The 25,375-nt window shown below is 40.2% G+C and overlaps 3 protein-coding genes and 1 long non-coding RNA gene across 5 annotated transcripts; 1 reads left to right on the top strand and 3 right to left on the bottom strand.

The window, feature by feature from the left end:
* Positions 1 to 293: 293 nt before the first annotated feature.
* On the bottom strand, positions 294 to 4,668 carry LOC127370788 (bile salt-activated lipase). The gene is made up of 11 exons (XM_051413152.1): positions 4,531 to 4,668; positions 4,025 to 4,172; positions 3,682 to 3,801; positions 3,403 to 3,600; positions 3,156 to 3,286; positions 2,911 to 3,018; positions 2,658 to 2,772; positions 1,679 to 1,865; positions 1,306 to 1,509; positions 687 to 896; positions 294 to 567 (listed from the first exon to the last, which is right to left on the bottom strand). Exons 1-11 carry the CDS (start codon positions 4,591 to 4,593, stop codon positions 384 to 386), a joined length of 1,668 nt encoding a protein of 555 aa, XP_051269112.1. The 5' UTR covers positions 4,594 to 4,668; the 3' UTR covers positions 294 to 383.
* Positions 4,669 to 6,364: 1,696 nt separating this feature from the next.
* gtf3c5 (general transcription factor IIIC, polypeptide 5) lies at positions 6,365 to 13,521 on the bottom strand. Its single transcript, XM_051412736.1, has 11 exons — positions 13,188 to 13,521; positions 12,217 to 12,415; positions 11,880 to 12,075; positions 11,510 to 11,693; positions 10,615 to 10,719; positions 10,194 to 10,308; positions 9,906 to 9,986; positions 9,178 to 9,266; positions 8,757 to 8,839; positions 7,950 to 8,089; positions 6,365 to 6,688 (listed from the first exon to the last, which is right to left on the bottom strand). Exons 1-11 carry the CDS (start codon positions 13,389 to 13,391, stop codon positions 6,501 to 6,503), a joined length of 1,584 nt encoding a protein of 527 aa, XP_051268696.1. The 5' UTR covers positions 13,392 to 13,521; the 3' UTR covers positions 6,365 to 6,500.
* A 1,869-nt stretch (positions 13,522 to 15,390) lies between these two features.
* LOC127370574 (uncharacterized) lies at positions 15,391 to 20,411 on the top strand. Its single transcript, XR_007886246.1, has 3 exons — positions 15,391 to 15,560; positions 15,658 to 17,509; positions 19,400 to 20,411. It is a non-coding gene; the product is annotated as an uncharacterized LOC127370574 (long non-coding RNA).
* A 95-nt stretch (positions 20,412 to 20,506) lies between these two features.
* On the bottom strand, positions 20,507 to 24,716 carry gfi1b (growth factor independent 1B transcription repressor). 2 transcript variants are annotated; one of them, XM_051412739.1, is made up of 8 exons: positions 24,698 to 24,716; positions 24,042 to 24,160; positions 23,528 to 23,631; positions 23,007 to 23,180; positions 22,681 to 22,910; positions 22,384 to 22,521; positions 21,635 to 21,800; positions 20,507 to 21,135 (listed from the first exon to the last, which is right to left on the bottom strand). In XM_051412739.1, exons 3-8 carry the CDS (start codon positions 23,619 to 23,621, stop codon positions 20,957 to 20,959), a joined length of 981 nt encoding a protein of 326 aa, XP_051268699.1. In that variant the 5' UTR covers positions 23,622 to 23,631; positions 24,042 to 24,160; positions 24,698 to 24,716; the 3' UTR covers positions 20,507 to 20,956. The 2 variants fall into 2 exon arrangements, with proteins under 2 accessions (XP_051268699.1, XP_051268698.1); XM_051412738.1 differs by lacking the exon at positions 24,698 to 24,716 and having other exon boundaries at positions 24,042 to 24,320.
* Positions 24,717 to 25,375: the final 659 nt, after the last annotated feature.

Raw genomic sequence — 25,375 nt, 5'->3', positions numbered from 1 at the left:
TGTATGCTAGCTAACACAGACGGACCGGTAACGAAATGGCTGAACAGTGTGAGTATCAAGCTAATAAAATACAATATAATTTTTTTTTTATTGTCTGTTTTGATTTTGTTTAGTTTGCATTACAAAGTTAACACACACTTCTGAACCACTGATAATGTTGTGTACATTGAATGAGCTCAATACCAGAATGCTGAGCCAAAAACAAATCCATAACTCAGGTGATACATCTAAAGTACATTTGTTTAGCATTACATATTGTAAACATATAATAAAATAAAACCAAGAAAATATAATTTGCATTTGTCATCAATTTATTTTTTCATGATCTGATACTGTTGTGATAATTCAGGTCCACACTGGGCACAGGTGATTGCACAAGCTCTTTATTCTGAGATGTTTACAGGAAGGTTGGGTAGTACGCTGGTCCAGAAATGCACGTAACGCGTTCTCATCTTCTGCCTCACATAGTTCTTGTCCATCTTAGAATTGATCTCGAGGAACTGGTGTCCAGTGCTGGTGAATTTAGGCCAGGAAGCGGGGACGCTCAGACCTCCTTTGTTGGGGTCTCTGTGGACAAAACCAGAGAAAAGGACCAATGAGGCAGTTTAAATTTTCTATTTCCATGTCTGATTCAGGTTTGTTAGATTTCTGTCATGCTTCTATGTCTTGTGTCTGCAGAAATATACCCAGTTTTTGCGAAGTTGGTCCAGTAGGCGATCATGTAGCCGGAGACGTCACGGTGGCCAGGCCAGTATGCCAGTGGGGTGGTGAAAGGCTTTCCAAACACGTACTGCAGGTCATCAGCGTGATCGGCTCCCATCCAGCTGGGGTAGGGTCTGCCAATGCCGCCCATACGGTTGGGCTGAGAGAAGAGGTAGGAGTAGGTGCGGCCAGTCCTTTGGTGAAACAAAGAAAGAATAGGGATGTGATAAAGACCAAAGAAGCTCCAAAAGCTGATTAACTCTTTGAAAATTCTAAATTATCGACATTCCCTTGCTTGTAAGTATATACAGTATTGATGTTTGATTCTGCTTTTGCAATGAACCCACTACATATAAAAGACAGCATATATCTATGGAAGCTGAAGCGTGCCATAAGATTAATCTTTTAAGTGCTGAATTAAAAGTCAATTCATTATTATTATTCTTTATGCAAATATCTGTAAAAACGCTAATTCAATTTTATCATATTAGAAAATAAAGTTAAACTGCTGGATAGAATGTCATATTGTAAAGCAACGCGTGGGACAAAGGGGCTAATAAATACACTGACAGCAACATCTGTATAGCAACATATTATTCTCACGTGGCGTTGGCAGCATGAAGATAGAGGGCAGCCTGAGTAGGAACCAGGAAGATGTAGTCTGTTCCAATCTCCACAACGGTTTTCTTGATGGTCTCCTTATTGGGATTTGATCCCCAGGTTGAGGTGTATGTGGAGTAGGCATTCTCCAAACCAGCCTTGCCCTTCTCCTTAGTGTATGCCCCCAGGAGCCTTTTGACGTCCTCGCTGCAATCAGGAAGAGACGGTTTGAAAATTAGGTCTGATAAAATACCTTTCTGCCACCAAAACTGTTAATACCACCACTGTTCTCAGAAAACTACAGTTTTGTTGTTCTGGGTAGATCCATTGCAGAATTGTCAATGTCTCACACTGTGATCTAATGGCTTAAGCTCACATAGGGGTGTCCACCAGGTGGGAGTTGACTGATGGAACATCTAAAGCAGTGAAGAGGTGTCCGTCCATGTCGTTGACTCCAGCGATGTAGTCGATATCAGCCGCATTATGGAACAGATTGGAGGGCTCATCCGGCAGGAAGTCGCCATCGATCACAGGAGACAGGACCAAGTTGTTTACGAGAGGGTCTGACAGAGGCAGACACAATCAGATACTTCCTATATACCTACTAGCTGCATGATTTCAATATAACTGGTACACCTAGCAGGAAAAACTTTGCCCTGCAACAGCTGTGCACCCACAGATCTGTATCTGTAATTAATGCTTTACATACATGCATAAACTGTACGTATGAAAGGAATGGAGGCACCAATAAAATGGCTAGTTTTAATAAAACATTAGTGCCATTAAAAGCTACTACTGTATGTATCACAGTTGAAATGTGTTACTGTGGCAGCAATGTCCATTTATGCAGCCAGTCAGCAACTAGGTGTAGTCTTTGAGGTGTGTTCAGGTATACCTTTTAGGAAGTGTGAGGCCACAAGCTGTCTGAGATCAACTTGGTGTGAGGCTCACCTCTCCATTGGAGTGGTAGTTGCTTTATGTATATCATGACTAATTTACTTATTCTGTTTCCTTTGCATTTCATTACATTTTGCTTTTATCTGTAGACTTTTTGCAACATTTAAACTTCTAAATTCCCAACATTTCCACTCAGGTTTTTCAGAAGCCCTTTTTTTAAATAACTTGCCAACAAACAATATATTCACCTTGTGTTTAGAGTACATGGAGAAATTCAAGAAGCATTAATGATCTTAGTCCTATTTAGAACATGTGATTGTGGTGCACTTCAGCTTCTTCTTCTTCTGAAAAGCTTCATAAAAGGCATAAAAGCTGACTTCACTGGGCGTTTCTAAGGTACAAAGCACTGACACAATGTCTAAAATGAAAATGCAAACTGTGCAGAGTGCAGTCCTTACGATCAGGTGAGCTGGAAATACTGAGACTGCCAGCCAACGTAAGGACAGCAGGATCAGTCATCTTCAAACAGGCAGCCATAGACTGATCGGTGGGGCAGTTGACCTTCAGAGCAACCTGGCAAGAGGGTTCAAATCATCTTTAAGTGTTTCCCAGCCCTGAAGTTATATCTACACAAATGAATTCCAGTATTTTTTGAAAAAAGATAAAAGTTCCATAGAAGAAGTAAAGCATGTCCGAGAAGCTGTCACGTACCTCCTCAGCAAACCTGCGAGGGTTCTTGTTGATGGCCCAGGGGCAAAGGGCGACCCCGCTCTGGGAGATGGCTCTCTTGTACAGCCCTTTGTTGTGGGGAGTGAGAGTCTGTAGGCAGACAGAAAGAAAAAGTAAGAAATATTATATGTACGAATTGTGAATTTTACTTTATATTATTATTATATATCTGTCATCCATCTATCATCTCACACAGTGAGCTAGACACCAAGAATAAAGCCTCTCACCTGGAAGCTGACACTAGCTCCACCCGCAGACTCTCCAAAGATGGTGATTTTGTCAGGGTCTCCTCCAAATGAGCGAATGTTCCTGTGTACCCAGGCGATGGCGGTGTGCTGGTCCCACAGACCATAGTTTCCTGACAAGGATCAAACTTTTAACTCAGTCACAGCAGGAATGTCTAATTTAATGTAACAATGTATAAAATTGGCAGGGAGGCCAACAACTTCTAGGCAATTCTGTCACTGCATGTACCAGGTAAGCCAGAGTCGCCGGTGCTCAGGAAGCCCAGAGTGCCCACACGGTATCCCAGTGTCACCACAATAACATCTCCTCTGTCTGCAATCTCCTGCCCGCTGTACAGATAGTTGTCCAGGAAGTTAGCACCCATTGAACCTCCAGCCAGGAAGCCTCCTCCATAGATCCAGACCATGACCGGCAGACCTGTGGACACTAGAAGACAGAGAGAGCCAGTTGAAGTTCAGATCTCATATGGACGACCCTCTGGCTCTGTGGGATTCTTTCAGTCATTACCTGAGCGGCCGTGAGGAACCCAGATGTTAAGGTAAAGACAGTCCTCACTGCCTCTGGTGTCAGTCATGATAAGGTTCACCTGCATGCATCGCGGCCTGTACTCAGTGGTCTTCAGGACGCCTGACGAGAGACACAAGCAGTGTGAGACCAGAATAAATTGTTTTCATGACACATCATACAGTTTAGGCCTTTAGCTGATGCTCTACAGCTAGAAGATAAAACTTTCAATCAATTCAATTGAAGTAATAGAGAAGGATTAGCACACATATCTTTGCAAAGTAATTCATGTTGTTTGGTTATCCGTCTAAATATAATTTACAGCAAGTTCAATCAGTCTACCCACCGTCCCAGCCAGGGTGACGTTTTGGTTTCTCAAACCTTCCAGGGATGTCAGCAAAGGGAATCCCCTTGAAGATGTCCATGTGACGGCGGAAGCCAAGACGAATGTTCTCGCCCTGTACCATACCTCCCTCTGTGTACACCGTCCCTAGCTTCGGAGATTAAGCACAAAGACATGCAAGAGATTGACTTGACTGGACTACTGTAGTCCACCAAAGAATATGTATGGCCTGCTGCTTTTATATTTTAATGCTCAGTCTTAATTTGGCATGTTTTGGAAAAAATTTAAATGTTTTAATTGATCGCAGACATATGGAAACGTTTGTTCCAATACAATATATCTCTCAGAGATTAATGGCTCAAAAATGAACACATAATCATTCCTTCTTAATTATTAAGAATAGTAGCTGAATTTCAGGAAGTCTGTGGGTGCAAAGCTTACTGCATTTCACTCAACACTATTTTACAGATACTGAACAGAGAACTTGAACATTCTTTCGTGACACTTACGGAGGTCGCAGAGACCGTCTCCAGAAACACAGCAACAGCTACCAAAATCCCCAGCTTACCCATCGTGACTGAACTGTGAGAACCAGGTGGATTACCGGCCAGACTTTTATAAAGGTGACCCCTCCCCTAAACAACATCTGACCAGTGTGCAGTCTGTGGGCCTACATTTCTTCCTGTTACATAATATTTAACCAATTCCATTACCTCAACCTCTTTGGATAACATATATAGAGATAAAGAATAATGATAAGGGAATAGCTTTTTTCATAGTTTTTCAAGTGAGATAAGTGGTTTTCACTGGACATCAGTAGTTTAGATTGATGATGGTGTCAGCATTAACTGAGTTAAAATGTGCAGTGTAACATGCAGTGGCAGCGGTAGGTCTTATCAGTAGATATCCAAACATAGCCAAAAATGTCATGGGAAGTGAAATAGCCATTTGATAAAAACCCGAGACTCCCATGTATGCTTGGACATCCACCAAACCAGGTTTACATGACCCATTTATTACTGACTTCACCTATTTTACTTGCCTGCTCATCAAGTATTCAGATCCTTTACTCAAATCAACCTTTAAAGTACCAAAAGTACCATTTCAGAATAATGTACACTATACAATTGTATTATAATTATTGATAGATTAATATACATATCACTCTAATGTTTCAGCAAGTTATGGTGGGGCTATTTCAAATTACTTTATATACTGCTGGGTAGCTTAATCTTAGTGATATATTATATTTTATTGATTATATTTTCTATTAATCGGAATCTGTAAAGTAACAGTCAAATAACTGTAGTGGAGTAAAAAGTGTAAAGTAACATAATATGGAAATACTCAAGTGAGTACAAGTACCTCCAGATTGCACTTAGGTACAGACTCACTGCTTACTGACTAATGAAGTGAACTTAAGGATGGCCATTGCAATGGACTGATCATGCCCTGTCCTTTTGAATCTCAAATAGCCCATGGATAAAAAGTGAATGTGAATAAAATGGGATGTTGAGAAGGACACTACTATCATGGGACAGCTTCCGTCACCGTGTCACTTATATCTGCCTTAAGTTAAAGTGAGAGTCTTGGCCACAATTTTTGAGTCAACATTTAAATGTGAAATCAGTCTATAACTGTGGCAAAGGAGAGGATCCTTCTCCTATGGTTTTGATTTTCACTTTATATTTTCTATTGTAGTTGAGATACTTTGTGGAGGACTTGCAGAAATTACTGTGTAAAAATAAAACCCTACACAAACACAGCCTTCGTAGGAAAGGTTTGTGTGAGTAACTATTGAGAGGTGATATTTAGTTTCCAGCTTTTGCAGTTGTGTGTTGGGAAGGCAACCTCTGTGGAGTTGACACAGCTGTCTGACTGGAGTCAAAGTCCCACTGATATTGCCAATCCAACAATTAATCTTTGTTTCATCTATAACCCTCCACCTAATGCTGCAAAGCTGGACAGTAAATACTTTCAGCTCACAATGAGAACACTTTTAGTACATTTAAGTGGATATTAGCATCTTTCCGAAACGCTACCTCATTTACTATGGCCAATGAATGTACATATAAATCTGCCTAATAACCTACACACAAGCATCTTCATGGCTATCCAAAAGCAGCATTTCATAGTCTTAGAAAAATAATCTAATACTAAAATAATACTAATCTAATCGGCACATGGCATTTTTAAAGGTATTTGGCTTGACAATGTTTTGTATTGGATTTTGAATGTTATTTGAAGATCTGAAGAAAAACTGCATATTGACCGGTATCCCTGAGAAATTTCAGTTGTACTGTATTAACCAAAAGCTTAACTGCAAAGATGATACAGTTCATATACAAACAAAGAGAAATACTTCCATTTTTATTTACATTTAACTCAAAAAGGAATTCAAACATGTCACCTCTTACAGAAAAGAATAATTGAAAATATAAACAGTCAAGATTAATGTCATCAAACAGGTCGTCTTTTGTTAAATGTAATCCAGGATTTCTGTCTCCATCTCATTTTCGCTTCCCTCGGACGGCTGAAACTCATCATCTTCCTCTTCATCATCCTTGTTCTCATCGTCCTGCACCTCTTCCTCCGTATCCACATCTCTCTCTGGGGATTTTAAACTTAGTCCTATGCGTCTGCGTTTTTTAGGGAATTCTGGCAACACTGAGGTAGAGAAATAACATCATTTAACAAACCAAAATGTTCTAGTTAACACTTTTCAACACAATGTTGTTATTTTGTTATCTGTCCTGTTCCACTAATCTCATCAATGTATTTACTCAGAGCGTTTCTTTCACCATTCTCCTGGGGTTTTCTGTCCATATTATAAAGATACATTTGTATCTACAATGGTTAATATCTATTTAACAACGGACCATAAGTGTATGCCACAGAAGCACGGTTAAAATTTGCTAAAATGATTTGTTAAAATAACGTGTTCAGTGCTAAAGCATGCTAACATGTTCACAAGGATAATGCTAACATGCTGATGTTTAGCAGGTATAATGTTAAGCATGTACACATCTTAGTTAGCTTTTTAGCGTACAAACATTTAAAATTAGCACTAAAAATGTCATCAATCAATCTTTGCAGCCATAAAGTGTGATGAGAGGGGTCATGAGTAGCCATTGCTTCCTTTTAGGTGGTCACAAGGCTTGCAAACGACTTGGCTAAACGGAGGAAACCCTCTATAAGAAATTACAAAGAGTCAAGAAATCTAGCAGGACAGAAACAAACCAGGAGTGGGACAGGATTGGCCAGGTTGTGTCTACATTAAGAGCAAAGTAGGGATGCACAATAACTTTTTTTTAAAACCGATACCGATAACTTTCAGCTCCTAAAGGCCGATACCGATAACCGATAACACACACACATATACATATATATATATATATGATCATGACCTAAGATCATGACATTAATACTATGAACAATCCCAAAAACACTTTTGACTTTTTAAATGGAGATATTTATTTTTTCCAATGAAAAACTTTTGGCAAGCCCCTCAAAAAAAAGTAAGGCCCCTTGAACTGATGAAAAATACTGTGGATATCAATTCAAGTAAGCAACTACCAAAATTATGACCGAGTTAACGAGTTCTTTTCCGACATCCCAGTCAGAAAGAGTTTTTCTGATTATGCCAACATCACTTGAACTCAGCATTCACTGCAGGCCTTTCAGGTCTCATAGTGAGAGTGGGGCACTGCCGCGCTGACAAAATTATATATGTTATCGGGGCTATTCGTCATGATATCAGACTTATCGGAATGGCGTAATAATTTCCTGTTATTGGCCAGATAATTATCGTGCACCCCTAGAGCATAGTGCTTCATCAGCAACTTTTAGTTAATGTGGGGTCACAAAGAGTGTCTATGAAGGGAATGAAGGCACATCAGCCATTTTTGGTGATGGATATTTTCCTTACTTGGTTTCTGGGCTCGGGTGACCTTCTTGATCATGGCTGAGATCAAGTCCCTCAACTTGTCTGTGGTACCGAGAACACACCAGCCGTCCCGCTCGTCACATAGCTCATTACCGCTGTTCTGCTCGACCACCTGTTTGATACTGGAAACACACAATAAGTACGTTTACTCAAGTACTACATTTAAGTACAAATCTGAGGTACTTGTTGATTTTCCTACTTTATAAATCTACTGCACTACATTTCAGTGGCAGGTATCATCAACCTATGGACAGTGGGTATGTCGGCCCCAGCCAATAACAGCGAGCAGGGTGTGAGGGTGTGACTCTATAAAAATGTAGCAACTAGGTTACGTCACAGTCTCTGTATCTCTCCTGTTCTCCGTCTGTGTCATGGATATAAATAGGGCTAGGTCTGTTGACTGAGGGCGGGCTGAGCGTCACACACAGGGATTGGAGAGGCCACAGCGAGTCAGTTACATTCACACAAAATCCAGCAATCTGGCTCCTTCCTGCAGGGTCGTGCAGGGGTTTGCGACCATGTTTTTTTGTGCTTTTGATATGTGGAAAAATCCAATCACTTCAAATAGTGTCCACAATTATAGCAATTTAGACTAAAAACATTTTAAGACCATTTTATGGTCTTTCTTATATTATCACAGTTTATGATCCCTAAAACTGAATCTAAGACCTGGGACCATTTACACCATATACTTTCCTACTTTTTAGAATTAGAATCCAGCACATACAGACATCCTAATATCATTCTGATCACCCTCATCTATTTGTACAGCACTGTAATGTAACGTACCTTTCCACATCCAAGTCACAGAGCTGGTAAAACATCTGTCTGTGAGGAGGCAGCATGCCATCTCTGAAAATGTAAGATGACTCCTGTGGATTTAAAACAGAGGTCAGTTGGTATGGTAGCAGATATTATACCGACGTTGTCCAATGCAAGCTTTTCGTGACTATGATAGGAATCCCTTCCCTGAGACTTCCTCAAAACACATGAAACAACAGTTTAACCTGAAGGCCTATGGAGAGCCAAAGTGTTAAATCAAATTACATTAAAGGGTTAAAATATGAAATTATCCATTTGTATTAATACGGACAAACTAGAACATCGGAAAATGAAATAACTTTAGCAATTAAGCAAGAAGAGCTTGAAACTAGCAAGTTAGCACTGTGCTCAAGTCATGTTTTCACATAACTAGGTAACTTTCACTGACCTTCAGCTGGTATGTGACTGGGAGTTGATCTCGACTGGTGCTCGGACCCTCCTGAGCTGGGAGCTCCATCACACTAGCTGGCTGGGGGCCTGGTAAAAACAAAAACTTTTTTTAATGTGTTGTCAGTTTACCTTGGCAACAACAGTGGGACGGTGGAGATTAATGCGGATTTCTTTACGTTCATGTATTGATCTATCCTGTCACCCCGTTCTGTCCTTGTCTTAAGAGTTGCATGTGTACAAGTGAAAAGCCAAGAGGAACTCCAGGAGAAATCTAGCTGAGGAAATCAGATGTTTCTAATGCTCTACCCTACTTGCAAACCGGTGACATTAGTGTGTACATTTGTACCTCTTATCTGCTAGCAAAGTCACCTACTTTGTCCACAGTATATGTACGATGCATGGTCATGCTGTTGTAACTTGGCTTCTTGCATCTCAAGATCATCTTGTGAGAACTTCATTTAATCTTGTTCTGTGGTTTTCACTGTGGCGTGTCATTCTGCAGTACTCATCCTGATGCTGCTCTCTTGGCTAGGTCTCTCTATGAGAAATTTTAAACCTCAATTAGGCTTTTTTCCCCCCACATGAGACATTGTAACATGTCGGTGTAGGAAAAGCCCGGGTGTAAATGATAAAATGATTGATGGCTGCATTCCATTTCGCCGCTTCATTAGCTGCTTCCTCAAGGTCAAATAAATACAGATATCCCAAATACATTCACCAACTTACCTGCTTTGTTGAACGTGATAGGCAGACTGTAGTTAAGGGCACTCCTCTTGGCTTTTACTGGCAGATCTGATAATGAATACCCTAAAAGTGGGAAGAAGATAGACAGACAGATACTTCATTTATCCCGAGGGAAATTCATGTATCCAGTAGCATACAAAATACAAAACATACATTAAACATAGATTAGACTAAAATTAAAAAGAAGGAACCAACAGTCAGTGTCAGGCAAATACATTTGAATAAAACCTCCTTGACAATAAATACTGTTGTCCTGCCTCAGGCTCTTACCATGCTTGGTGCTACAGCGCATCCTAAAGTCCAGCATCTGGTATTTCTTGGACTCTTTGCTCTTTCGGGGGTCATAGCCCAGCCTCACCCATAGACTTCTCCATGGTCCTGTCACCTATAAAAGTAAATCTGACATTTAACTTTCAGTGGGGCAGGAAAAAATGTGGACACAACAGCATGAACACCAGTACAATAAAAAAAACAATCCAGTAAAGTAGCTTTGCAATATAAATACATGAGTTTCCATTTTAAGACATTTCTGCTCAGCTACTTTAAAGCAACACCTCACTGATGACTAGTGCTCCATTTTAATATTTTATAGTTTCAAAATATATCTGAATATCTTAAAACGAGGTGAACCGTCCTTGAAATTCACCCTTGAATTCTTTACTAAACACACACGTTTTTCCCCTCAGCTCACCATGTAGTAGGCGTAGACGGGCAGCAGCAGCTTTAGTTTATCAGGGTGGATGTTGATGTTGGCCTTGACTGCGTTTCGTGACCAGATGGGCCGACTCTCAAACATCTAGGCACAAAACATTTGGTTTGAGATAAGATAAACGCCCAGAAAATGATGTTAAATTATACCTGTGTAAGAGCATAGAACAACTTCAACCAGATGCCATTTCTGGTGTGAACACACTGGTCAATAGAGTGACTGTCAAAAAGGATGAAATTATGGAAAAAGAACTGCATTTTACTGGCAGTCACTGGTTGATGTGAGGTGTGAATTTTTCAAAACAACAGCCTTACAAATGGTTTATGAGGAAAGAGATGGTGAATAACACTGAAAGCAAATACACCAGGAGCAAAAAAGAAATGAAAACTGAACAGAACTGGGGGGAGGAAAATATTAGGGCTACAACTAACGCCTGTCTTCCCTATCAGTTAATCAATCAGTTTTGTTTGAGAATAGTTTCGTCAATCAATTGTCAGAAAATGATGAAAAATGATTTATTTCCAGGAGACCAAAGTAATGTCATCAAATTGCTTATTTTGTCCAACCAACAGCCCAAAACCAAAAGACATTAAATTTATCTTGATATAAAACAGAGAAAGGCAGCAAATTCTCATAATGGGTATAATTTGATTCAATTAAAGACCAGTTTATTTGTATCTAATGAGCCCTGAAATTGCATTTTGTCTGGAGAAGCCAGTCTGGATTTCTGGCACTCTGGTGTAAGTTATTGTCCCTCCAGCTGTAATAAAAGACATCAGAGTGACTTGGTTTTATCCATTATACGAATGAATCTAGCAATCAGAGAGTGTATTGTGCTTTCAGTCACTGGGAACCCTGATTTCAGCAGCACACATACCTTTTTCAGTTGTTCTTCAGCCTGCTTGTCGAGCTCCTTTAGGCAGACTCGTGTCCAGTTGATCCTGGCAGCCTCGAGGGACTCATTGGGCACTGTGGGATCACTGAAGCTTACAAAAATGGCATTGTGGGGCCGACGAGCGCGATTCAAACCAATAAAGTTCTTCTTATTGATGGGCGGCTGGCTATAAAGAGAAAGGAGGAGAAATATTATAAGTATGTTTCTGATTAGGATATAGGTAAGATAAAATCAATCAATCAATACTTTTGTTTATACACGAAAAATAACCACACTTGACAAATGGAACTAAGCAGAAGCTGTAAGGTTGACGGAGTGAATGATTTCATTCCCACAGAGCTTTAACACTGACTTTTGATTGACATCAGGCCGGTAGAAATAATCCACAGGGCAGTCGAGACGTGAGAAGATGGCCGGGGGAAGAAAGTAAGGCATGGGCTGCTCAAAGAACTCTTGATTCTCTGATTTGCGGAGGATGATTTTGTCGTACAAAGACGTGTCTTTTCCGCCTTCTGAATGCACTGCGAGGCACTGAAAGTCTGCCATCCCTACAAAAAAATAAATCAGAACAACCAACCTCATCTATTATTTTATTCTATATCTTTATATATCTCTTGTTTTCGCACAATCAAACTGGGTTTTTGAAACTCCAATCATTTGAAATATTCAAAAACATCTTTTAACCTTACCTTGGAATTTGTATGTCGTTCCTATGACTCCGAGTATATCCATGTGGATCTCAGCATCCTTGGGATCCTTTTTCCGCACTCGCCGCCGCACTCTGAGAAGGAGGTTGCTGGAGGGAAAGCGATTTCCACAGACGGAGTGACAGAAAGGGTCCTGGGGTCGGTAACGCAGCTCAAGACGTCTGTTGGGGTGAGCAAAGGTCTAGGGGACGAACAGGAAATGCAGACAGGTGTCAGATTAGAGCAGTTTAGCTACAGCGGGGAGGATGAAGCTCTGACCAGAGCAAAGATGTTGACCATTACCTTTACACAAGTCACTTAACATTTGACTTTATTCAATTCACTTTCATCAAAATCAAACATAACTATCGACTTATACACTGCAGACATAGTGACAATCAGTGAAACGTGCTACAAACCCACCGGGGGCCCATTTTGACCCCTCCTCACTGCCTCAAAATAGGGTAATAAAGCAGGACCCACCTTAAGGTCCTCATCATGTCAGCAGATATTGAACTTTGCTGGTGCATATTCCCAAACCCCCCCCCCCACCACCTCCCAAAAAAGGTTACAACTGCGTTGCCTGCCTGCGTACAACTTAAAGACAACAACTCTTTTGTTAAGTGGACAATGTTTTGGAAATCCTGAAATGTATCATTTTGGCTAACTATCAAGCTATGTGCCTTTTAAATTCGAATACCTCCAAATTTCAATATATTAGGATTATAATATATATAATAAAATTACATAAATGGCGGCAATAACTTAAAAAAGTATACATACTCACTTGTCCCACAATTTATTGCACGTAAATGAGCTATTTTAACATGGTAGACTTTGTGAACTGTAACGGTATTTAACACTGTTTCAAGTGTCTGCCCGCTCTGTTACCACCATTGACTGTATATATATATATATATTTATAAATATATATAAAAGCTTACTACAGTCTGTCCCACTTATGCTCTGCTTACTTTGGTAAACGCTTGTTCGCCCCCGAGAGTCTCCAGCATCTTGTCCACACTGCTGACCACCGCCGGATACTCCACACACACCAGTCGGTTGTCCCGCAGCTCCACGGTGGACGAGTTACCGGGAACATCGACATTATCTGACTGACAGGAAAGAGTCAACTCCTTCAGAGTAAAGTCCAGCTTCAGCTCCGTGGAATCCGCCATGTTGGCTCTTTTAATTGTGAGATTTAAGCGGGCATAAAGAGCAGTGCAGTTCAAACACAAGCTGCAGGTCAATGAACGCGCTCAACCTGCTTCTTCTGCTGTTACACCAGCGTGACTTTGTGTCCGAGTGCAAAATAACGCCGGGCGGAAACGCCAACGCGCACACACAGTTCCGCCTGTATGTATATACCGGTATGTACATTAACACACATTAACCATTGTTGTTGTGAGTTAAATTCCAAGCCATCATTGAGGATTTTGAGGATCTTACAAGTAAAAAAAATCGTTAAAGTCTGCCAGTAAATTCATGTAATGCTTGATATATTTATATAAATGCAAAAAAAAGATAGTTAGATAAAATCATTGTCTTTCTTTTCTTCTACTTTTTCTTGTCTTTATATGTTTCTTTAATAAATAAAAATAATATCATACTTGTTTGTTCTCCGTGTCCGCTAACCCTTTCACTGTATATTATTCCTTTCTTCCCAGTTTAAAAAAAAAACAAAAACAATGACGCCACACTGAACTCAATGTGCACATTTGGCCACATGGTGGCGCTGTACAACCAAACAGGATGCGCTGGATGAAGGGAATTCTCCGGCTGTGGGAACGATTGAGAATCTGCCTCAAAGTTAAACACAAGTGCACGAAAACTTCTTGAATGCTCTGAGCCTATTAAAAGGATCTGTCTATGGGTTACTCTTTTATATAGAGGATGGAGTATTTTAACACCCAATACAATTATTTTTGTTTTGTCAGAGGACATCAGAGACAGCCGCTGTTGTCAGAGGGATCTCAGTAAAGCGGATTTGTGTGCTGTCCCTCCCAGAAACTGTCAACAGACTGTCATCCCCTCAGAGAAGGAGGAACACTTTGGAGAAACAGTTCTCTTCTGTGTTTACCGAGTGATTTAAGATTCTGTTATACAGGCAATTACAGCCTGATGTAGCATAGTGTTTACTTTGATTCTAGTTTGTCTTCTTTTCTTATGCCTTAGGGAGCACAAGGCTTAACACTGGATTTGAACTATATGGGCCTATAGCCATCTTATATTCCTTTTTTTCAATCACCTTCATTTGAGTTGTATTTTTAAAGAACACTGTGGAAAATAAGTGAAGAATGACTGAAATGTCTGGTATATCCAAACATATGGTATATGTCTTCCCACATGTTCCCACACATGTGTACTTCCCTAACTGAAGGTCGGCTTGAGAATATGATGCTGTTGGACCCTCATGTGCTGGATGTAGAAGTGCAATGAATTATCCACCGGTGGGTCACACTGTATTTCATCTCTGTGCATCCTATCCAAAGAGAGGTCTGGGACATGTTTAAAATTAAAAGCTGTAGTAAAAAAAAAAACATGCCTTCCATCAGTGACAAAATTGTCTATTTCATCTTGTTTCTTTCACACATGTAGATATCAGTAACTGACGGCACACACAGACTACCCCCACAGTGGCCTGCATGTAACAAAATCCAAAATGTCACATGCAAAGTAGTAAATAGGACACCTTTGGAGCTCTTGGAAAGTGTGTTTTTTTGTTTGTTTTGTTTGCTTGTGGCTATGCTAACAGTTTCCCCCCCCTGCTTCAAGTCTTTGCGCTATGCTAGGCTAAGCAGTTCCCAGATCAGTCTCTGTACTGGATACACAGAGATGAAACTGATTATGATTTTGTCATGTGACTCTGGCTGGGATGTCATAGCAGCAAAGAAGTAACTGATAATGATGGTAGTCTGCTATGACACCGTGCTGCTGTGAAAAGGGCCTGTTGCGTACAGCCTTATAATGACAGTGAAACAACTACAACACCGGGAAACTGAATGTAGCTCAATGGTTTGTCAGGTACCCTTAATCTTGGAAAGAATCAGGTTTACTATGAAGAACAGACTTGAGAATATTAGGAAACTCGGATCACTCCTTTTTTTAATTTCAGTTTATTTACTTTTCTTTTGAATCTCAGTTTGTTTTGTCGGTTTGTACTCTCTTCATGTTAGCTACGTGTTCCTGTGAGTCTATCATATTCTGAAGCATTGAATTGAAGCATGCAACTGACTGAGGCATCTTTGTGAACACTATCAGAGCTTCAATAAAAACATAAAAGGTGACATTCAGCCTGGCCTATCTCACTGTTATGAAGCTCAGTGTTTTGTGGGAGGGGACAGAAGGTACCCAAAGCTCTGACTGACAATCTGTTGCTGCTGTGGTGAAGTAAGGATTTTGACAATCTTTCTTATTCTGTCTTCATGTTCTCTCTTTCTCTAGGGGGCCCTCACCCATTGAGTATTCGTCCAGCCCTTGGTGCTATCTCAGTCCATGGCCTGTCCGCTCCTCCCTGTAGCTCTGCTCGCCTGTTCCAGCCGTTACAGTGTGGGGAGGGCGTGATAAGGTTATCAGACAGTCTGCACCGCCCGGCTTACTCTGAAAGAGCATGCTGCCCTCAGATTTCACCCCCCTTGCTCCCACTCACTCTGAGTATATCCCCTATCATGTCATCCCTTCTCTCAACTTCAGCACCTCCAACATGTGGACCCGCAGCTGGCGTCATAAAGGCTGTTTGGCCATATTCAGACGTGTGTTGAAGACATTAGGCCACACCTACAAAGTTAGTCATTTTCTGTATGCAAAGCAGAAGATCATCATCTGTGATTGCTTTGGCAGCACTTTTTTAATGTATTCAACAAGTCTGATGTGAAGGTTTGCCCACGACTGTCAAAAGCCGCACACGCATTACATTTTTAATTACAAAGTCCAGTAGTTCCCAACATTTTTTTGCCTGTGACCCTGAAACAAAACAACTTGTGACCCACATCACTGGCTGAATATTCTTGCTCCGTGACCTAGATCATCAAAGAGTTTTGTTTCCCTGTTTTATTTGAGTAATTCTTAGAGGCCCGAAGATGAAAAACTATACAGTAATTTGTAAGTTAATAAAACTAAAAGTCTGCCTGTATCATTTGGTTGCCTGTCAATCATGGATGTATTAAGGGAGAACTGGATACAGCATTGGAGGCGGAGCTCTGTTCATTCCTGTAGAAGTTGTTCATAAAGCCAAAAAAGTTCAACAAATTACCTGGATCTTCTGCATCGTGTGGCCCATAGAGCCGGGCCAGCTAACTAACTTGACTGGGGACCAAATGATTGGACCAAATTGATCCAATTCTGATCGAATCATTTCTCAGCTAGTTACCATTTTTCTGCATTCCTATTCTGTTTATCATCGCACAAAACTACCCACTGGAGGGGACCCTATAGGTTTTGAATTAGACTCTCTGCTTATAATGATGCTGCCTTAATATTTTCCTGGGAAGTGTATTAAAGTGAAAGAATTCAGGTTTATGTTATTAAGGAAAAACCCTTTAAATAAGTTAAAACGTCTATTATTATTAATTATTGAGAAATATTAAGTAATTCTTTTGAAAATGTTATGGCATTTTCTGTTTGGTTTTATCAAGGAAGCACAGGCACAGAAAGCAGGGGATGGCATGTGGTTCCTTGGATACCACTCACCACATGGCTTACATCCAAGACCACTGGGCCAACTAGTATCAGCATTTACCACTGACATATTTGATTGGCACGCCAGACAGGCGCGTGGATAAATGAATCTACTGCAAGAAAATAGAATGTATTTTGTGAGGAATGAAGGTAAAAGCAACCCTCTACTGAAAAGGATTCCTGAGGCTGCCACTGAGGGATGTTCATGAGCATCTTCAGAGTTGTAGTTTTCTGTTTCCTGTTCAGGCTCTTTGTACAATGATAACAGGCTGGATGTAACTTGAAGGCACCGGGTTGTGTTGCCTACTTGTAAAATAGATTAAATCCCAGAAGAAGCAACCACAGGAAATGTTGGTCTTTTTTTTTTTCTTCTCCACATCACTCTGGTATGACACTTTGTGGGCGTGGCCTCTTGGACGCTTCATTGCTGTACTTTATCTATGGGAGGGCAGGACGCACTGGACCACAACACAGTGTCACTGGCAATCAAACAATATCACACCCCGACACTGTGTGACAGCAGCGGATGTGATCATACAGTATCTTCCTGTGTCCAGTCATACAGAGGAAATCTGCTGACAGTTTATTTTCTGTCGGTCTAAAAACAAAGTGATCACTGGTATGTCTTTTAACACTGGCTTCACATAGGCAACACAATTCTATGGCTTTCCTGTGTTTATAATTATGACTTTAGGACCTAATTTTTGTAGATATCTTCTTGTTGTTGTTGCTGTTTTTTTATCAATATAATTGGCATGTTCTCGATCACTTTTAACAACAAAACCTTTCAATATTCTGATTAACAGATGCTTTAAGTCCTTTCTGTCATCACTCAGCTTATTTCTTCAGTTAATAACTTTCGAATGCCAGATTCTGTTTCTCAATATTATTTTTATTATATATAAAATCCATATATTCCATATAATATCCATCTTTCCAAAATTACACTACAATCATTCATGAGAAATAGTAATATACTTTTTTGAACAGGCATGAGAAGTGTGAAAGCACTAAAAGCAGCAGCTCTAGTTAGTTTGTTTTTATATATTTTCATCTATAGTAACACCTCTTCCTAGAAATAATATAATATATTTGTATCTGCGTCGTGTCTTGCCTCCTTCCTGTGCTGCTATATTTAGTAGAAAACATTTCCTGAATTTAAATTTCAAACCACATTTAATAAGTCTACAATATTTCTTTTATTTCATATTCTTTCTAGATGTAATGTTGAACCTAATGAACCAGTTTCCACTCTTTTTCCTCCTTTCATGTGTTTGCCCTGAATTTAATTAAAAACATACAACATGCTGCTCAGTCAAAGAAGGGAGAGCGACGGTTTATGTTTCACAGGTTGGGATAAACACGCAGAAATCTAAATGGCTGAAACAAGCTACATGGAATCAGAAGAAACAGGAAGAACAAGAGAACGAATCTGTGTCCTGCAACTGTAAAAGTGATTTTCTTTGAGGGGGAAATGTTTATGTCCAAAACAAGAGCCAGTTGGAGATACAAGTAGCGACAAAACATTCTATTTAGTGATGATATCTTATAACAGTAAATAATGACCCAGATTTTGATCTCTAAGGGAGAGAGTGGCCCTTCATGGGGAACACACTGTCTTCCATGAATGTGTCATTGATGCCTGGGGCCATGTTCAGCCACCCTTCCAGCCTTTCCACAGTACTGGCCATGGATCATTTGCATAGAATCAATTTGCAAGACAAATTTCAGCTCTGTGCTCCATTTCTTTGCCAGGTATGTATGTGTGTGTGTGTGTGTGTGTGTGTGTGTGTGTGTGTGTGTGTGGGACAGAGCTGCATTTAGATTGAGGTGTTGATTTTGACACACCTTACTAATGTTTATGTTTTTTGTTTGTTTGTATTTGTTGGTTGGTCTTTGCTGGATGGGACAGATTTGCTCTGTTCCTCATATCAGATTTTGCTTTTACTCCACTGTTCATGCAATAACTTGCAGACGGGATATTGATGTTTGACACACTACAAACACTACTTTTGAAATATATTCAAATGTTTTCCTGTTGTTGCAGCATCTGACAAACATTCAGGAACTGTTCTCAGACAGGTGAAGCTCGGTGAGAGCTGAACAGTTAGGAAGAAAATCAAGTACATTTGCAACTTTAAGGATACCACAACACCTCAGGCAACACACCTATGCAAATGATCAAGGGCTGAGTAACCACAAAACACATCTAGTTCAGTCCTCATCTGCTGGTTTGCCAGACATCTGTGCTAAAAAAACTTAAAAGGACTCTCCGCATTAAGCTTTTCACACCCGTACACCTGTATAATAGTGAAGGAATGTTTCAGGTGTATGCAGACCTGTCTTCATTTTTTCCCGTTTTCCCCCAGGCTACACCTGCAGCGCCGCTCCTCCCCTTTCAGGACCCATGTCCTGTTTGTTTAGTCCCACCCAAATGATCCTCTCTGTCTCCTTTTTTTCTGCTGGTTACCTGTGCAAGATTTTGATTTGCTCTGTGTCCTTTCACCAGGATACAGCGGCTGCTGGCAGCGGGTGTAACTGTAATGGAGGATGACAACTGACCCTGTTGCCCTGGTAATATCAACACATTTTGCATAAAGACCTCAGATTTGTTTGCCAGACAGTAAGGCTTCATGTGTCCTCTCTCCCCCTGCATAGACACTGATTTCTGTAGCAGTGACACAACATAGGTAAATAATACACATTTTTGGAGGAATTATGATTGCATCTTTTAATTTCTACAAGCTCTAGTAATTTTTAGACCCAGTTTAGGATCCATTAAGCTGAAAAAGGTGTTGTTAGCGTGATGTCACATCAGTAGTTGGCCTAACCTATCTTTTTAAAAATTCTGACATTCAGTTTTTTGTGACCGTCATTTTGTTTTTGTCAGATTTCAAAGGCCCAGGTGATGATCTGATTTGCCTCAAGCAGCTTAATATCCTAACAGGTTTGGTGTTTGAGGAAGGTGGTGTGTCTTCGTTAGAACCAACATTTGTTTGTTGAAGTAAATCCAACAAGCTGCCTGGGTGTGGTGACAGTTGACTAAGTAATCAATCCCTCATCCACAGCCTCTTATTAATCCCATTAGACTTAGTGTACCATAAAGGCCAAGCAGGCTACCGCTGGATGTATGCAAAGGGTGTGTGGCCAAAATTCATAATGGTCTAGCTAACAGTTTGTGCAATTCAGATTTTTACTGAGATTATAGAGCTGCTTTTGGCATCTCATGTAATAATGAGGAAGCATCAGAGTGAAATCAACTGAACGCCTGCTACAGTTCCTTCCTCTGCTTTCCACTCGACTCCCAGGAATGAATAGCTCACCGGCCTAAGATTTGCATGGCGATGCAGGAGTGTCATTTGAATGCAGGATTACTCCATTACACACTATCGCAAGGGATTTTCACCCGAGGCTACAGTCACATCTTTCTACATCCTGCTCCGACAGGAAAGTTACTCAGAAAAACACACAGAAAGAGTAGAACGGGGAGAAAAGGGTGTATTTACAGTGTGCTCATCATGTCATCTTAAGCAAACAGTGTATGTATTTGTATTTTATATTAGGATTCTAAATTCTATCTCACTTTGTATGTGTCTATTCTAACAGAACAACCACATTTTCCTTCTCACTTTACACTTTTATTTCAGTTGAAAGCATTTATCAGCTCACACACAGACTCCTGCCAATGTACAACACATTGCTCTAACAGAGTTTAAATAAATTATATGGAACAAAAAAATAATGTTTTAAAATGAAAAACCAAAAACATATTTTTAATCTATATGACATCAGCACATCTCCCATTCATCCACATGCAAACACATCTTCTTTGAAAGAAGATGACTTCCAATATATTACATTTTATTCAGCTACTTGGTTTCTTCATTATACAAGAGTCTAAATCACCTTCAATTTGAATTTAATTTCACAGCTTCCAAATTCTTATACTTTATCTATAAAGGCCATCCAAAATATACCAGACATCTAGATTACATCAGTATCAGCTTATTGTTTGGATAGAAATGTACACGTACAAACACCTGAGGTTCTCATGCTCGTTCCTCTTTCACTTCATGCCGTGCTGGCTCTCGTGGTGCCTACGAAGATCCACCTTACGTTGGAAGCCCTTGGAGCAAATGTCACATCCAAATGGTTTGAAACCTGTGTGTTTCCTGCTGTGGGTGATCAGGTTGGAGCTTTGGCTGAACGCTTTCCCACACACTTGGCATTTGTGGGGCTTTTCACCTGCAAAATAAAACATAAAAACTGTGAGAAATCTACTCAATCAAATCTTGGATAATTTTCAAATAATTTGCGTAAAGGAAGTCATGTTTAATGTTTTCCTTTCTTATTGCTTCTAGAAATTCCGGTTTGTCATCCGTACCGTAAATGTTTTTACCAGAAGGATAAAGTTTGCATTGGTATCTCTGGCTGAAGAATCGTGCCATTGTTCAGATTTGTCAAACATTTATTGGCAACAAATGTCGGCAGCATAGAGTTCCTTTTACAGAGCCAGCATGAAGCAGGAAAACCAGATATGCAAATCAACAGGACATTTGTTTAAGTTTCTTTTTCTGATTTATCAGTAGTTATATAACTCCTGGAAACAATTCCTATATCCTGCACCTGGAAAGCAGATGATTACAGCAAGTGGAGCCTTTGACAGGTTCATATTTTATGTCTTTTAGTGTCGTAAAAACAATATGGCCGTCTACTGTAAAACAATCTACATACTGTGACTTACCTGTGTGAATGTACGTGTGTTTCTTCATATCAGACTTCTGGTGGAACCTCTTGCCGCAGTACTGGCAGGGGTAAGGCCTCGTGTCTGAGTGGATTAGCAGGTGCGTGGAGAGAGTGGAGGAGCGCTTGAATGTTTTGCCGCACATTTTGCACTCAAAGCTTTTTTCCTGATCGAAGGCAAATGTACAAAAGGTGTCAACAGGTTGTCAGAAAGGTAGAGCTTCAGAGTTCATTTTTTGGGCTTGAAAACAGCCTTTGGCAAAACGATCACATCACAAGGTCCATTTAGTAGCTGTCCTGGTGCTTTCGATCAAATTACATGATCGAAAGCCCAAAATGTCATACAATAGCTGACATGAACAAGAAGAAAAAAGTTGAAATTAGAACATATGAGGTTCTGTGACAACTTGACTCCATGTATCCATTAAACTCCATGTAATGAGGAAGATCATATGACATGATCAAAAGCGCCACAACAGCCAGTAAATGGACCTTGCAGTGAGATTATTTGTTAAATTATTATTCTTCAGCTATACACTATAAAACAAATCCAGGGATTTAGTTAGTTCAATATTGAACTTAAACTTAATCAAATGTTGGGTTTAGTGAAGTTAACTCAACAACGTATAAATATAGGACAGCTGTGACATTCCAGAGTATGAACTTGGCCCATACTAGAGACTAAAAGTCAGAATTTCTCTGCCACCGCTGCTTTTTTAAAATTATATAATATTGTAGTCACTGATATACCTGAGAATGGACATTCATGTGCTGCTCCAGACTGACGGCGTGGCCGAATGTTTTTCTGCAGATGTTACAGCCAAAAGGTCTTGTTCCACTATGTGACCTCCTGACGTGGACCTCCAGTCCGTGGGGCGTTGAGAACACCTAAAACAGAGTTAGACCTTTAATGGGGGTGCCTGATAACAGAAACCACTTTACAATACATTTACATTTCCGTTTTGTCTTGATGAAAATCTACAGATTTAACCTTTATAGTATTGTACGGTTATGTGCACATGTGAGTGACTAACAGGTGGTGCGTACTTTGTCGCAGGTGATACAGTGGTAGGTGTTGGAGGAGGGGGAGTAGTGCGTGCTGCAGTCCAGAGGCTGCTGAGGCTGTGTGGTGTGGCTGATGTGGCTGCCGTACAGATTGCTGGCGTGCTGCAGCACTGTGGGGCTGAAGCTCATCTGACGGAGCTCATAGGAGGAAGGCACTGGCTCCCAGGCATACGACGGCTTGTAGTAAGGAGAGAATCCTGCCATGTGAGGCTCTGAGGATGCAGACACACACAAAAAGAAATCATGTTTTACCTCTCTAATTAAAAGTTATACTGCAGCAGAAAAAGATAAAGGCACTAGCAGCTCACCATTTAGGTAATATGGCTGTGTGGGAGCCACAGGGGGCCTGGTGGGCTCTGGGTGAGCAGGTAAGAGGCATTCACGCTCTGCCTCCTCCTTAAAGGAGCAGCGGCTCTGAGGGGAAGACTGCTCCTCTGACTGAGGCCCGTCTGAGTCTGTGCTCTGAACCTCTGGTGGCACATCTGCAAATCCACAACAAATAAAAGTGTGATTCATTCAAGCAAAAGACTGAGTAAATATTCTATAAAAACAAAACCCTGCAGCTCCTCTTGGAAGACATTTTGTTTAAATAGGAAACACCTACTCGGTATTGAACTTTGATGTGCTGAACTTTAGACTGATATATGAGTTCATTATCATCCTGATTAATGCATTTCTTTTTTTTTAAATTTGCCTAAAAAATACGTGCAAATGTTCCAAACGCAGCAGCTGCTTTAAAGTAACGATAAGGCAGTAAGATGAGACAGCAGTAAGTAACCGTTGCTTCGCTCACATATTCAGATAATAAACTTTTTTCCCCGACTCTTACCTCCTTTCATGGGGGTCTTCGGGTCGTCTTTCTGTGATCGGTGAACATTGTAGGACGTGCACCTTTTGTTTTTCACCAGAAATGACCGGGGCATGATGATCCACCTGGACAAAACAAATAAAAATCCTTATAACGACACAATAAAAAACAAAACAAAACATATTTTGGAATAAAGCATGAATGTCAATAAAATATTAATCAAGGGAAAAGATCTTTCGGCTACTTTTATATTTAATTAAAATCCTTTCAGTGTTTATTTCGGTAATACTCTGTTGTAATTTAATTTCCTATATTATTATACATACGTTAAACTCTCGCACTAATTGAGTAATATAAATTACTATTTCTTCTTTTATTTGGTCAACAGGCCCACAAACAAAGTTTAATTAGGATCTCTTTTTTTTGATGTTTTCGCATTTTAAATGAATCTATCACTTGTGGAAAACTAACAAAAGTCGTAAAAAGTGTCCCTTTCGTTGGTTGAGACTTTATTTTACAGGCAGCAGATACTCACCGTTAACTGAGCAGGTTCCCGTCGGAATTAAACTCGCAGCAACAGTAATAATAATAAAGTCCTTGTCGTTTGGGTGTGAGTGGGCTCTGCGGAGGAAAAATGCGTCGCAAAATCCTTTCCTAAAAGTCGGGAAAGCAAAGCAGCGTAAAACCATCACACTTGGTGCTCTTACTGTTTCTCCCCTCCCTGATTTTCAATCAGATAATTGCGCAGGAGAATCTGACTGTGGTTTCAACCAATGAAAAGGCCAACCTGCAGGTGGAAATTTGCGTAAAAGAAAACACACACACACACACACACACACACACACACACACACACACACACACAGGGCCTTTGCTGTCCCTGGAACAGTTATACAAAACACCTAGTGCTCCGAGAAAAAACCGTAAGGGTTAAAGAGTTAAAGTTTAGGTTTAGAGATACTTTTCAAGCAAATAATTTCCGTGCCTTAAACGAAGGATAATTTATTTGCATTTAACTGCGTATTTGCGCTGATCTTAAAAAGACATTTAAATTAAAAACCCAGATAGCCTATTTGGTTTAAATACATTTTAAAAAGCACAAAAAAGAGTTTCAACTAAAAATCCGACCGAATATTTCCTCCTCACAATCTTTGATTTACATCATTTACATTGAGTAAGGGTGTGTGAATACCTTTGACTGTGTTGTGTGCAAGATTTACAAAGCCGAAACATCTTATGAGACAGAAGCAACTCCACATCACACCCCAAAGCACACACCAAACCAGTCTGGGAGATTTGCAGTGTTGACTCAGTCTGTATTTATTGAAGCATATTGATATTCAGACATGACAGATTTATCAGAGTGCTTTAAGTGTCACACGTGTAGGCTACAGAATGGCAAAAATGTGTTGATAAAAATGGCAAAATTGGGCAATTAAATATTTTTTGGGGAAAACAGTTTGATAAAAATGAATAAATAATGTCCGCTTGTCAAAAAACAAACATGGAGTTCAAGAGTCGAGGAACATTTTGAGAAGAGAATTTAAATGAGGGAAGAAGTGCAAGTGCGACATCATGTGGACAGATTGTAGCTTGACACTTCCAGGGCTTGGATTTCTTGGATTTCCCCTGGATTCAAATGAATGTATTTGTAATATTATATGTGTGTGTGTGTGTGTGTGTGTGTGTGTGTGTGTGTGTGTGTGTGTGTGTGTGTGTGTGACAAAGGTTAGGTTTAGTAGTACAGCCTACAGTCAGTGTCAGTCGAAGGTGCCCGGTGATCCAATGCTGGCTTGTAGGTCAGGCATCTTTTTCTGTTTCCACAGGCTAAATATATTTCAGTCACTTAAAGATGGGAAATGTACATTTG

The sequence above is a fragment of the Dicentrarchus labrax genome, unplaced genomic scaffold, assembly GCF_905237075.1.
Source record: "Dicentrarchus labrax unplaced genomic scaffold, dlabrax2021, whole genome shotgun sequence".
NCBI lineage: Eukaryota > Metazoa > Chordata > Actinopteri > Moronidae > Dicentrarchus > Dicentrarchus labrax.
The sequence above is the reverse complement of the archived record's forward strand: the minus strand, read 5'-3'. Positions and strand labels throughout refer to the sequence as shown.